Source organism: Caretta caretta, chromosome 2 (assembly GCF_965140235.1).
Source record: "Caretta caretta isolate rCarCar2 chromosome 2, rCarCar1.hap1, whole genome shotgun sequence".
Taxonomy (NCBI): domain Eukaryota; kingdom Metazoa; phylum Chordata; order Testudines; family Cheloniidae; genus Caretta; species Caretta caretta.
The window spans coordinates 220126765-220139190 of record NC_134207.1 but is presented as its reverse complement, the minus strand read 5'-3'; the positions used below and the strand labels follow the sequence as shown (position 1 = coordinate 220139190).

The 12426-nt window shown below is 40.4% G+C and overlaps 1 protein-coding gene across 3 annotated transcripts in view; it reads right to left on the bottom strand.

Annotated features, from left to right (window-relative positions):
- Nucleotides 1–12426, bottom strand: part of ICA1 (islet cell autoantigen 1) — an 87596-nt gene that overhangs the window by 24142 nt on the left and 51028 nt on the right. For all 3 annotated transcript variants that reach the window (XM_048838238.2, XM_048838236.2, XM_048838237.2), the window contains exons 7-8: nt 6946–7071; nt 6657–6755 (exon numbers count right to left, since the gene is read on the bottom strand). In XM_048838238.2, the coding sequence (XP_048694195.1) occupies nt 6657–6755; nt 6946–7071 (225 nt within the window). The remainder of the gene's footprint in view (nt 1–6656; nt 6756–6945; nt 7072–12426) is intronic.

The following is a 12426-nucleotide window of genomic DNA, read 5'->3' as shown; positions in this document are numbered from 1 at the left end:
GCTTTTTTTGCCCCTGTCTTCACAAATAGGGTCCGCTCCCAGACTATTGCACTGGGCAGCACAGCATGGGGAGGAGGTGACCAGCCCTTTGTGAAGAAAGAAGTGGTTCGGGACTATTTAGAAAAGCTGGACGAGCACACGTCTATGGGGCCGGATGAGTTGCATCAGAGTGCTGAAAGAGTTGGCGGCTGTGACTGCAGAGCCATTGGCCATTATCTTTGAAAACTCATGGTGATCGGGGGAGGTACTGGACAACTGGAAAAAGGCTAATGTAGTGCCCATCTTTAAAAAGGGGAAGAAGGAGGATCCTGGGAACTACAGGCCAGTCAGCCTCACCTCAGTCCCTGGAAAAATCATGGAGCAGGTCCTCAAGGAATCAATTCTAAAGCACTTAGAGGAGAGGAAAGTGATCAGGAACAGTCAGCATGGATTCACCAAGGGCAAGTCATGCCTGACTAATCTAATTGCCTTCTATGACAAGATAACTGGCTCTGTGGATGAGCGGAAAGCAGTGGACGTGTTATTCCTTGATTTTAGCAAAGCTTTTGACATGGTCTCCCACAGTTTTCTTGCAGGCAAGTTAAAGAAATATGAGCTCGATGAATGGACTATAAGGTGGATAGAAAGCTGGCTAGATTGTCAGGCTCAACAGGTAGTGATCAATGCTCCATGTCTAGTTGGTAGCCGGTATCAAGTGGAGTGCCCCAAGGGTTGATCCTGGGTCCATTTTTGTTCAATATCTTCATTAATGATCTGGAGGATGGCGTGGATTGCACCCTCAGCAAGTCTGCAGATGACACTAAACTGGAAGGAGAGGTAGATACGCTGGAGGGTAGGGATAGGATACAGAGGGACCTAGACAAATTAGAGGGTTGGGCCAAAAGAAATCTGATGAGGTTCAACAAGGACAAGTGCAGAGTCCTGCACTTAGGACGGAAGAATCCCATGCACTGCTACAGACTAGGGACTGAATGGCTCGGCAGCAGTTCTGCAGAAAAGGACTTAGGGGTTATAGTGCACGAGAAGTTGCCAAGAAGGCCAATGGCATTTTGGGATGTATAAGTAGGGGCATTGCCAGCAGATCAAGGGACGTGATCGTTCCCCTCTATTCGACATTGGTGAGGCCTCATCTGGAGTGCTGTGTCCAGTTTTGGGCCCCACACTACAAGAAGGATGTGAAAAAAATGGAAAACGTCCAGCGGAGGGCAACAAAAATGATTAGGAGACTGGAACACATGAGTTATGAGGAGAGGCTGTGGGAACTGGGGATGTTTAGTCTACGGAAGAGAAGAATGAGGGGGGATTTGATAGCTGCTTTCAACTACCTGAAAGGGGGGTTCCAAAGAGGATGGATCTAGACTGTTCTCAGTGGTAGCGGATGACAGAACAAGGAGTAATGGTCTCAAGTTGCAGTGGGGGAGGTTTAGGTTGGATATTAGGAAAAACTTTTTCACTAGGAGGGTGGGGAAACACTGGAATGCGTTACCTAGGGAGGTGGTGGAAGATTTTAAGGTCAGGCTTGACAAAGCCCTGGCTGGGATGATTTAGTTGGGGATTGGTCCTGCGTTGAGCAGTGGGTTGGACTAGATGACCTCCTGAGGTCCCTTTCAACCCTGATATTCTACGACATACATAAGAAAAAGACAGCCGAATATAATAATCCCTATACAGTGCTTTTTCAGCCAGAGATCTCAAAGAGCTCTAAGTAGTCAGTCAGTAGCATCATCCCCACTTTACAGATAGACAAGCTGATACACAGAGAAGTTATGTGAGTTCGTGGCAGAGCTTGGAATCCAGGTCTCCTGATTCCCCAGTTCAGGACCCACTCTACTTCCAGACGCCTGTGAGCAATTCAGGAAGTTAGGAATTATACTACCAAAAATTACAAACAGGAATTAATGAAATATTAAAGTAACTACAGCAAGAAGGAAACAATTAAAGGATATAGAAATGAGCTTCATTCACGAAAAGAAGCAACTGATGTGTATTCTGACACATTTGTTATAGAGTAAAATTGTTCATGTTAGTGCAACCTTAACGTTCTACACACTCAGTCAGCCCATTCCCTTGAATAATACTGTAGCAAACAGATCTCTCCACGTCAGGATGCATGGATATTAATAAGAATCTTTTATCAAGCATAAAACTAAGAATCGTAGGAAATATAGCTGCAAACACACAATTACACTACTTTCAGAATATACCCTGAGGCAAAGAAAACAAATGGGTTGTTTTTCATTAACAGAGCTTGGCAAGCGTCTCCAAAGACAATGTTTTCTTTCCAGAAACAATCCCAACAGGCATTTAAGAGGCTCTTTGCTGAGGTAAACCTAATACATGCATACTCATTAATATATTAATTTAAAACTTCCAAACATAAATAGTAATTACCATCGTATTTGCATTTCACATTAATATTGCTAATTTTTCAATGACAGCCTATATTTAACTAAAATATGACATTTAAGAAAACAATGTTTGTTTTCAAATAATGTCCTAAAGTAAGGCCCTGATCCTACAAATATTTATGCTTAATTTAACTTATGCAAGTAGTCCCATTAAAGTCTATGGGACTACTTGTGTAACTAAAGCTAAGCAACATGTGTTTTCAGGACAGGGCTTCAAAATGAGAAAAGTGACTTGATGGCTGAGTAACAAGCACCAGATTTAAGAATTACAGTGATTCTCCATACTTATATATATTTTAAATTGTGAAGGTTCTTGATCATAATTCCACAGCGTGTGTTCGGAAACTGGTTTACAGGGTATAAATTCCTCGTTCTTTCTACAGGTAAGTGGCCTTTCAAACTCAAAATTGCACACACTGTTAGAAAATTCAAAGGGAATAAAAACTAATTAGCACTTGTTCAGTTTAATTTCACAAAATATAACTGTAGCTTAAATTTGTCAGTATCAATTTGTGTTTTTTTAAAGGATCATTGTTTTTCTACACAAAAATTGGCACAGAGATTAATCTTGAGTAGACCTGGTGCAATGTGTAGATTTCAAACACAACACAACAGGATTTAGGGTCATGTTTAGCATTATTCCAAAATTTATAAATCAAATTAATAGCTGACAGAAGCAGTCTTTATTGGATAAAGTTTCTGTCTTACATACACAGTCTCTCCATCAGCAGCTACACTTATCTGTCAGATTTAATTTTACAATGGAGAAAGTTTCATGTGTTGTTGCTGACAGAGAAGTTTTTATGTGCAGCTGCTGATGGATACATCTTCTCAGAGAAGTTGCATTTCTTTAGCAGATGGACAAAATTTGATCCGTTAGCAGCTTCTGCTACACACAGTCCTTTTCTGCGGTGATGACCATCAAGAACAGCGGGTCTTGAGGTTAATGCCCCATCAAGATGCACAGGGCAGTTCACTCATCTTGGAGCTACTGATTCAGGCTTTCTGCAGACTCAGGCAGATATTGGTACATTGGTTACACTCAGTTCATATTTTCAAGCCTATCTTCACAGCCATGAAAGCTAAAAATTAAAAAAAAAACCCTTGGATTCTGATGTAATCACATGACTCCAGGAGCTGAGGACTTAGCTATATATATATATATATATATATATATATATAGCCACTAGGGCCTATAGTACCTGTGCTTTAATTTGGCCATACAGTAACCTTAACTGTGTCACAACACACATGCGAGTGCACACAACGTTTTGTTGTGAAACAGTTATTTACACATGTATTGTATGTATATTTGTAACATAATATAAAATTTAAATATATTAACATTACACATGCACATGAAAAATATATAAGCACACAGGAAAAAACTTAAATATTGGAAATATTCTTTGTATGAAAGATAAGTCCCCTATAGCCATAACATGAAGCCATCTATTGAAATTATGGTGGTATGAATCTATCATCCATTCACTCAGCTTTCCAAAAAAAGCTAGACTGTTACTATTCAGTAATATTCATGTACTTGAAATGAATAAATGAAATATGATGACCTACAGATTTAAATTAAAATCTATTCATTACCCACAATTGTAAAATTAGTTTAGTAACACAGATTGTTTAAAGTAAAAAATCACAACTTATTAATTTTTTTTTAAATAAAAACTTTGGTGTACCATGGAATGTGGTCATTGTAATAACTACCAAAAGGAAGAAATTGCGGATATTAAAAGACAACTAGCCTAATCTTCTATCCCAAATATTTAGTTATTTTCTTAAACATTTCCACTAACCCTTCATGTAGTTCTATGCTGAAAATCCCAGAACAGCGATCAGCATGATGTTCTCAGCATGGTAAAATGTCATGGCAAAAAACAAGGAGCCATATTTCCTCAACATGGGATGCCAGCATTACAAATTATAAGGATTCTCATTATGAGGGAAGAGCTATATATGCTGTACTGTAGAATATTCACATTCATTTTTATGGCTGTAGTTTGTTTTACGAGACTTCATCTCACACACACACACAATCTAGTTCACACTTCTTTAAGTTACTGAGACCAAATCCAATTTTAATTTAGATTATAATCAAATCTATCACACAAGAGGAGTAAAATCAGAATAGCGTTGCCTATCTACCATCTTCCACCACATGGATCTTTTATGCATGGAAATAAGCATGTTGGCTGCCCAAGTTCTCTCTCAGCACGACATCTAAAACGTGTCCCATATATTGAGATCTGAACAATATTTGGCTAGTTATTTATAATACGTGCAGAGGAATCTCACCTCCTTAGACTACGTTAGAAGTGCAAATACTACAATACCAACAGAAAAAAATGTCACAGTATTCAACACAAATATATTTGTTTGATTCAAAGCATAAAAAAAGACAGCTAGTAAACTACCTTCAGGGCAGTGTGGTCAGGCACAGCCTGCCCTAGTACTCTAGTGATCATGCTACCAAATAGGGGATCCAAATTTGAGACTTTGCCCCCAAATCTGGGATATGCCTGAGTTGCACTTGAGGCAGTTGAGTGAGGGGGAAACAGTGGCTTTATGCCCTGCCCGATCCTGGGACTAACTGGGGATCAACTTGATCCTGTATGCAACTTGTAGCAGCCTCAAGGCTATTATATATGCCTAGCTGCTTATTGTTTTATCACATAGGGCTATCCTGACCATGATCCCAGTCTTCTGCACTGGGAGCTGAAAGAGGTGGGGTGGAGTCACTGTAGTAGCTTTATGGTATCTGAGGACTGCTCCTAGAAGATGGATTCCTCCTCTGGCTAATTAAGATAGCATTATGATGCTTTAATCAGGCTCAGGAATGGGCCCTTGATTTATTTTTGCTGTTTGTTAGTCAGTGTAGGTTAGCAAATCAGATTTTTTTGACCCGTTGCACCATCAGACCTAGAGTTGCCAATTTTGGTTGGACGTATTCCAGGAGGCTTCATCACGTGACATAATTTTATTTAAAGATTAATCTTTAATTCCTGGAGACTCCAGGACAATCCTGGAGGATTGGCAACCACAAATCCCTATAGACTCTTCGGGGTTGTGAGGTAACTCTCCATAAAAGTTCTAACCTCAAGACTCTCCCCCCTCTGAGGCCTATAGTGCAGCTGCAAGGACTGACTAGTGAAATGTGGACCAACTGGTTATTCTGCGTGTGACACAGACACGCATTCACACAAATGATTGAGGATCTGACCTGAAATTGTTTTAGAGCTAAGTTGTCTCAATCAATATCATATTGTCACAAGTCATTCATTCTTGACTTTCCTGTTTGTTGCAGCTCTCCTATCACTTCCCCAAATCCCTCCTGGATGAAAATACTTCCATCTTCTCCCCATCCCTATTTATTTGGTGCAAATGGGATCAGGCAGTTACATGCCTTCTTTGCTGTGTAATGACTACTGGGCAAGAGGCTACTCTAATTTTAACTGAACAGTTGACATTTTTAAAAAAAAATTTTATTTCTTTAGTGAATCCTCAAATTCACTAAAGCGATCAGTGATTTTTACGGTGGCACAGAAGAGATCATGAAGATAGGCATTGAGAATGGAGTCCAGCCCTACGTTCCAAGTGTGGCAGATTCAGAGGTTCTACTGCACTCCTGAAATTTCACCACAGAATTTGTAACAAAGTAAAGGAGAAGGGAAAAAAAGAGCTTGAGCATCCAAAATCACCTTGTGGGTACTTAGATGCAGACGGTTCTTAGATGTACTTAGATGCAGTTCTTTTTAACATGAGAAGATGATTTTAAAAACCGTTCTTAAAAAATAAGTGCAAAAAGAAAAATGGTGGCCATAAAATGTGTGGGATTGTGGAGGACAAAGTAAAACCTACAGTTTGTCCTGTTTGTCTACTATTCTTTTTGGCCCTGATTCAGCACTTGGGGCACATCACTATTTAAGACAATGCTTGAGCATGTGCTTAAACTTTAAACAAGTGCTTAAATGCCATCCTGAATAGGGATGTTTTGTTGATATGGGGCCATATGCTGGCCAATATGCATTTATCAAAAGGAAATGCCAGGATATTTGATGAACACCATGTATTTGTGTTTAAGCACACCATGACTACTGCTTGGCAATCCATGACAAACCCCCTAGAGATGAATATGCAAATAAAAAGGTGTACTGCTTTTCTTTCATTTATTACCAAATCACTCTCCTGGCTGAACAATTGATACATAAAAGAATACACTTGTATGGTCCTTACCTTTAACATAGTGAATTCATATGGCTGATAACCTTTGAAACTTTCATGGATAGCTGCCATGGTGTGTGAGGTTTTTTCCCAGAAATGAAGCAGCGTTGTCTATAAAGAAAGTAATATTTCAATACAATATTAGTCTAACAATCAGTATTTAGTGCAAACTTTCATTCCCTCAAGCGATTTAGATATTCTTATACTTATCAGCATATTGTCACATTACCGCTATATGAAAAACATGGTTTTACAGCTTACAGGGAATCTTTCCTTTGAGGTCAAAGTGTTCTTTGAATACCTGATATGTTGTTAAAACATGAGACAGGAGGTTACATCTACTCGCTCCAAGAAGATCCACTTTCTGACACACATCAGTCTTCAATTTGTCAAAATTTAGTTTTGCATGACGTACTTGTGCTTGAACCTTCAAATACAAAGAGTCACGTATCACAAACAGGAGATGAGGGAGTTTGGAGCAGCTGGTTTTTAATGATTTAAACTTTTTCTGCCTCCATCTACCCAGCCTCGTAGCTTATATAAAAAAAACAAAAAACCCTGAAAAACAGTGCAGCAAACTTATATAATCTTTTCAGAAAATTAGGTAAACATAACAGGACTAGTTAAAAACCTATATAAGGCCCTCATCATGCTATCGAATGTTGCACAAAACTCCCAGTGAAATGAGAATTAAGTAGATTGATTCATGATAGCATATGGTCTTATTTTTCTCTTGTCCTTTTTAGTTACTATTCATTCACTGAAGATGTTATGTTTTAATATTGACACACACTACATAAAATGCATGTGAAATATTTATTATTTATGTGTTCAATATACAGTGTCCTTATTTTTACAACAACTTGTAGGAATACAATTCAAAAGCTTTAACGATGATCAACTTATATGGAACTGAATGCACCCTATTATGCATGATAACCAGAATATTTATTGTGTGTCTAGCAGTTAAACATATATGTAGTTATATGTGTATGCATCTCTTTCAGACACAGTCAAAAATGTGCTGTAATATGCATAAAGCTCTTTATGATCAATGTGAATGAAACTATATACAGTCATCTGGCTACTGTTGGTCACATCTGACTATGGTAGAAGTTACAATTTAACAGTTTAATTCTATTTAAAAAGTTCTCTATTCAAAGCTTTCTTTATAATAGGTAGGTAGGTTCTTTTTATACTTTTAATAAACACGTCAGAACCTTCTGATCCTGGGTAAACAGGCATATAGAATTTCACAGGACTGTGTTTTCTGCTCACATTAACCTTTGCTTACCCATTCTCCAGAATTAGCACACAATGTTGCCTATTAAACAAGTAATTTTTTGTTTTGAAGGCCAGTAAAATACTGGTTCTCTTAGCAGTAGCAGCAGCTAACAGAGTAAAAGGCTGATGCAGATGTTTTGTGAATAGGGTTGGGGCGCAACCAGAATTTTCCCTGCGGAGGGGAGCCCAGAGTTTTCCCTCCTCTGCCCTGCACCCAGCCCCAAGCTCTCCCTCCCACATACTCTTCCTCTCCTCCCCCACTACCTCTACACACAGACCCATTATCTCCATCCTGCAGCCAGCTCTACAGTCTCTTCCCGCTGCCCCACACAAGCCCTGAGTTCTTCCTCCGACATCGTCCTGCACCCAGCAACAAGCTATCCCTGCCCACACCCTGCTCTTTCCCCTACATTGCCCTGCACACAACTCCAAACTCTCCCTGCTTCATACCCAGCCCTGAGCTCTCATGCAGAGAGGTGATCAGGCTGAAGAGCACCATACCCAGCAGGGGCCAGGTAGTTCTAGGAGCCCCAGATCCCACCCTCTTGCATCTCTGCTCCCCCAGGAAGCGCTAAAAGCCTGGCTCAAACCTTGTACCCTCCTGGAGACTGGGGGTTCCCGGAGCCCAGGGGCTGGGCAGTGGCTGGTGCCCATGGCTGCCGGAAGAACTGCGCCTCTGACCAGGGAGTTTCATTTTCATGACAGTTCTGCAAGACTGCCTTAGTATTACATCGATGGAAATCTTTGTATGCAATTCCTTGGATTTTTTTTAAGAAAATGGAGAAATATCGCACACACGTACCTCTCTGTTGATTTGCCTGTATACCACCATAGTTACAAATCAAAAAGTTTACCCAACAAAAGAACTCCACAGTGAAATGGCAAGCAAAAAAAAAAAAAAAATGAAATAAATTAATTAAAAAACAAAATCACACCCACATAATGAACATTGATATTATGTATTAACTTATTCCATATTACCACAAATAGTATTACAGCCCTGTATTTGGAGGAAACTTCATACCACTTGTTCCAATGTACATTATTTTATTCCGAATTAGTCTCGAAACTCATGAACAGCGAAGATAAGCTACTTCAAAAGGCCAGTTTTAAGGCTCGGCTACTGAAGCTTGTGTGTGCAAAAATTTCTTTTAAAAAATCTTAAATATAACACAAATACATTTTCCCCTACCATCACATAACTTAATACAAATGCGTACATTTTGTTTGAAATTCACTCTCCCACTTCCCCTCCCCCACCACAGAGAGAGAGAGAGAGAGAGAGAGAGAGAGAGCGCGAGAGAGAGAGCGAGAGCGCGCGCGCAACTGAGAACAAGCACTTAAAAATGCAACCTTAAAAGAAGAATTTTGGAAAAAGTTGTTAAGTATGTGAAAGAAGGAAGTCTAAAACAGATTATCTATAGCTTTTGCTACCAAGAAATGCTATACGAAGGTACTTGAATGGGAAAGGTGCTGGGGTTCTGGGAAATATACTGGAGACTTAGGACCAAATTCTGGTTTCAGTTACGCTCTTGTATATCCAGAACAGCTCCATTGATGTCAATGGGGTTACACGAGTATGGAGTTACTCTAGATTTACACTGGTGCAACTGAGATCAGAATCTGGTCTCTAGTCCATATGCTGTGACGCAGTGTTTTGCAAGAAAACAATGAATGCCACTATTACCTTGCATAGTGATATCCCAAGTGTGCAAAGAATGTTCATTTCTTAATATTCTGTCACACACAAGGCAGATCACAGGAATAATTCCTGCTGACAGCATGCATAATTATTAACTTCCAAAATTGTAAATCTGCACAAGGGTTTTATATAACAGACTGGAATTAGGACGTATGTGAGGTTTCCAATTTATTAAAAAATAATACTTTCCAACTGGTTAGAAAATTACCACAGAAAATGTGCTTTTTTCCTTTTAGTGGTATATGTATGTTCTCTGTAACCTGGGAGCCTGTCTCAGGATACATCCTCTAAAGATTCTATGTAACACAGTACATGTCAAACTATATACCTATATCCTAACTGAATCTATGATTATAAATCTTTTAGCTTCCAAAAGAGAAAACAGAGATGACTCATACTTGATCCACTTGACCCAATGTGTAATTCAAGACCATATGTTTTGTGTGTCAATACTGATTATTAAAATACTTAATGTACTGCTGTGTTACCAAATGCCATACACTTTTCCTGCCAAACAAGGAAGACAAGACACCACCGAGAATTATTAAATAGTTGATTTCATCTAGTATTTTGAGTTACCGGAGGTTTGGTCAGTAATAGGACTTCTTTTTCTGCAACAGCAGTACAGGATATTCAGGAGAGAATGCAGACTAGTACAACAGCTTGAGTCTTTGCCTATTTTTGTATGTCTATACATGCATTTACAATCCAAATTACATTAAACATCTTTTAAGAATATTTGTGGCTTTAGGAATTAATATTAAAAGTAACACTTATTAATAATAATCTACTTCAGCGGTTCTCAAACTGTGGATTGGGACCCCAAAGTGGGTCGCGACCCTGTTTCAATGGGGTCACCATGGCTGGCAGGTTTCAGAGGAACAGCCGTGTTAGTCTGTATTCGCAAAAAGAAAAGGAGTACTTGTGGCACCTTAGAGACTAACCAATTTATTTGAGCATGAGCTTTCGTGAGCTACAGCTCACTTCATCGGATGCATACCGTGGAAACTGCAGCAGACTTTATATATACACAGAGAATATGAAACAATACCTCCTCCCACCCCACTGTCCTGCTGGTAATAGCTTATCTAAAGTCATCATCAGGTGGGCCATTTCCAGCACAAATCCAGGTTCTCTCACCCTCCACCCCCCCACACAAATTCACTCTCCTGCTGGTGATAGCCCATCCAAAGTGACAACTCTTTACACAATGTGCATGATAATCAAGTCGGGCTATTTCCTGCACAAATCCAGGTTTTCTCACATCCCCCCACCCCCATACACACACAAACTCACTCTCCTGCTGGTAATAGCTCATCCAAACTGACCACTCTCCAAGTTTAAATCCAAGTTAAACCAGAACATCTGGGGGGGGGGGGGGTAGGAAAAAACAAGAGGAAACAGGCTACCTTGCATAATGACTTAGCCACTCCCAGTCTCTATTTAAGCCTAAATTAATAGTATCCAATTTGCAAATGAATTCCAATTCAGCAGTTTCTCGCTGGAGTCTGGATTTGAAGTTTTTTTGTTTTAAGATAGCGACCTTCATGTCTGTGATTGCGTGACCAGAGAGATTGAAGTGTTCTCCGACTGGTTTATGAATGTTATAATTCTTGACATCTGATTTGTGTCCATTTATTCTTTTACGTAGAGACTGTCCAGTTTGACCAATGTACGTGGCAGAGGGGCATTGCTGGCACATGATGGCATATATCACATTGGTGGATGTGCAGGTGAACGAGCCTCTGATAGTGTGGCTGATGTTATTAGGCCCTGTGATGGTGTCCCCTGAATAGATATGTGGGCACAATTGGCAACGGGCTTTGTGATATAATTATAACATTCATAAACCAGTCGGAGAACACTTCAATCTCTCTGGTCACGCAATCACAGACATGAAGGTCGCTATCTTAAAACAAAAAAACTTCAAATCCAGACTCCAGCGAGAAACTGCTGAATTGGAATTCATTTGCAAATTGGATACTATTAATTTAGGCTTAAATAGAGACTGGGAGTGGCTAAGTCATTATGCAAGGTAGCCTGTTTCCTCTTGTTTTTTCCTACCCCCCCCCCCCAGATGTTCTGGTTTAACTTGGATTTAAACTCGGAGAGTGGTCAGTTTGGATGAGCTATTACCAGCAGGAGAGTGAGTTTGTGTGTGTATGGGGGTGGGGGGGATGTGAGAAAACCTGGATTTGTGCAGGAAATAGCCCGACTTGATTATCATGCACATTGTGTAAAGAGTTGTCACTTTGGATGGGCTAGCACCAGCAGGAGAGTGAATTTTTGTGGGGGGGTGGAGGGTGAGAGAACCTGGATTTGTGCTGGAAATGGCCCACCTGATGATGACTTTAGATAAGCTATTACCAGCAGGACAGTGGGGTGGGAGGAGGTATTGTTTCATATTCTCTGTGTATATATAAAGTCTGCTGCAGTTTCCACGGTATGCATCCGATGAAGTGAGCTGTAGCTCACGAAAGCTCATGCTCAAATAAATTGGTTAGTCTCTAAGGTGCCACAAGTACTCCTTTTCTCATGGCTGGCATTAGACTTGCTGGGGCCCAGGGCCAAAGCCTGAGCCCCACCATCTGAAGCCGAAGCCTGAGCCCCACTGCGTGGGACTGAAGCCCAAGGGCATCAGCCCTGGGCGGTGGGGCTTGGACTTCGGCTTCAGCCCTGGGCTGCGTAGCTCAGGCCCCCCACGCAGGGCAGCAGAACTTGGGCTTTGGTTTTGGGCCGCCCCATGCCCGGGGCAGTGGTGCTCAGATGGGTTCAGGCTTTGGCCACTCCTCCTGG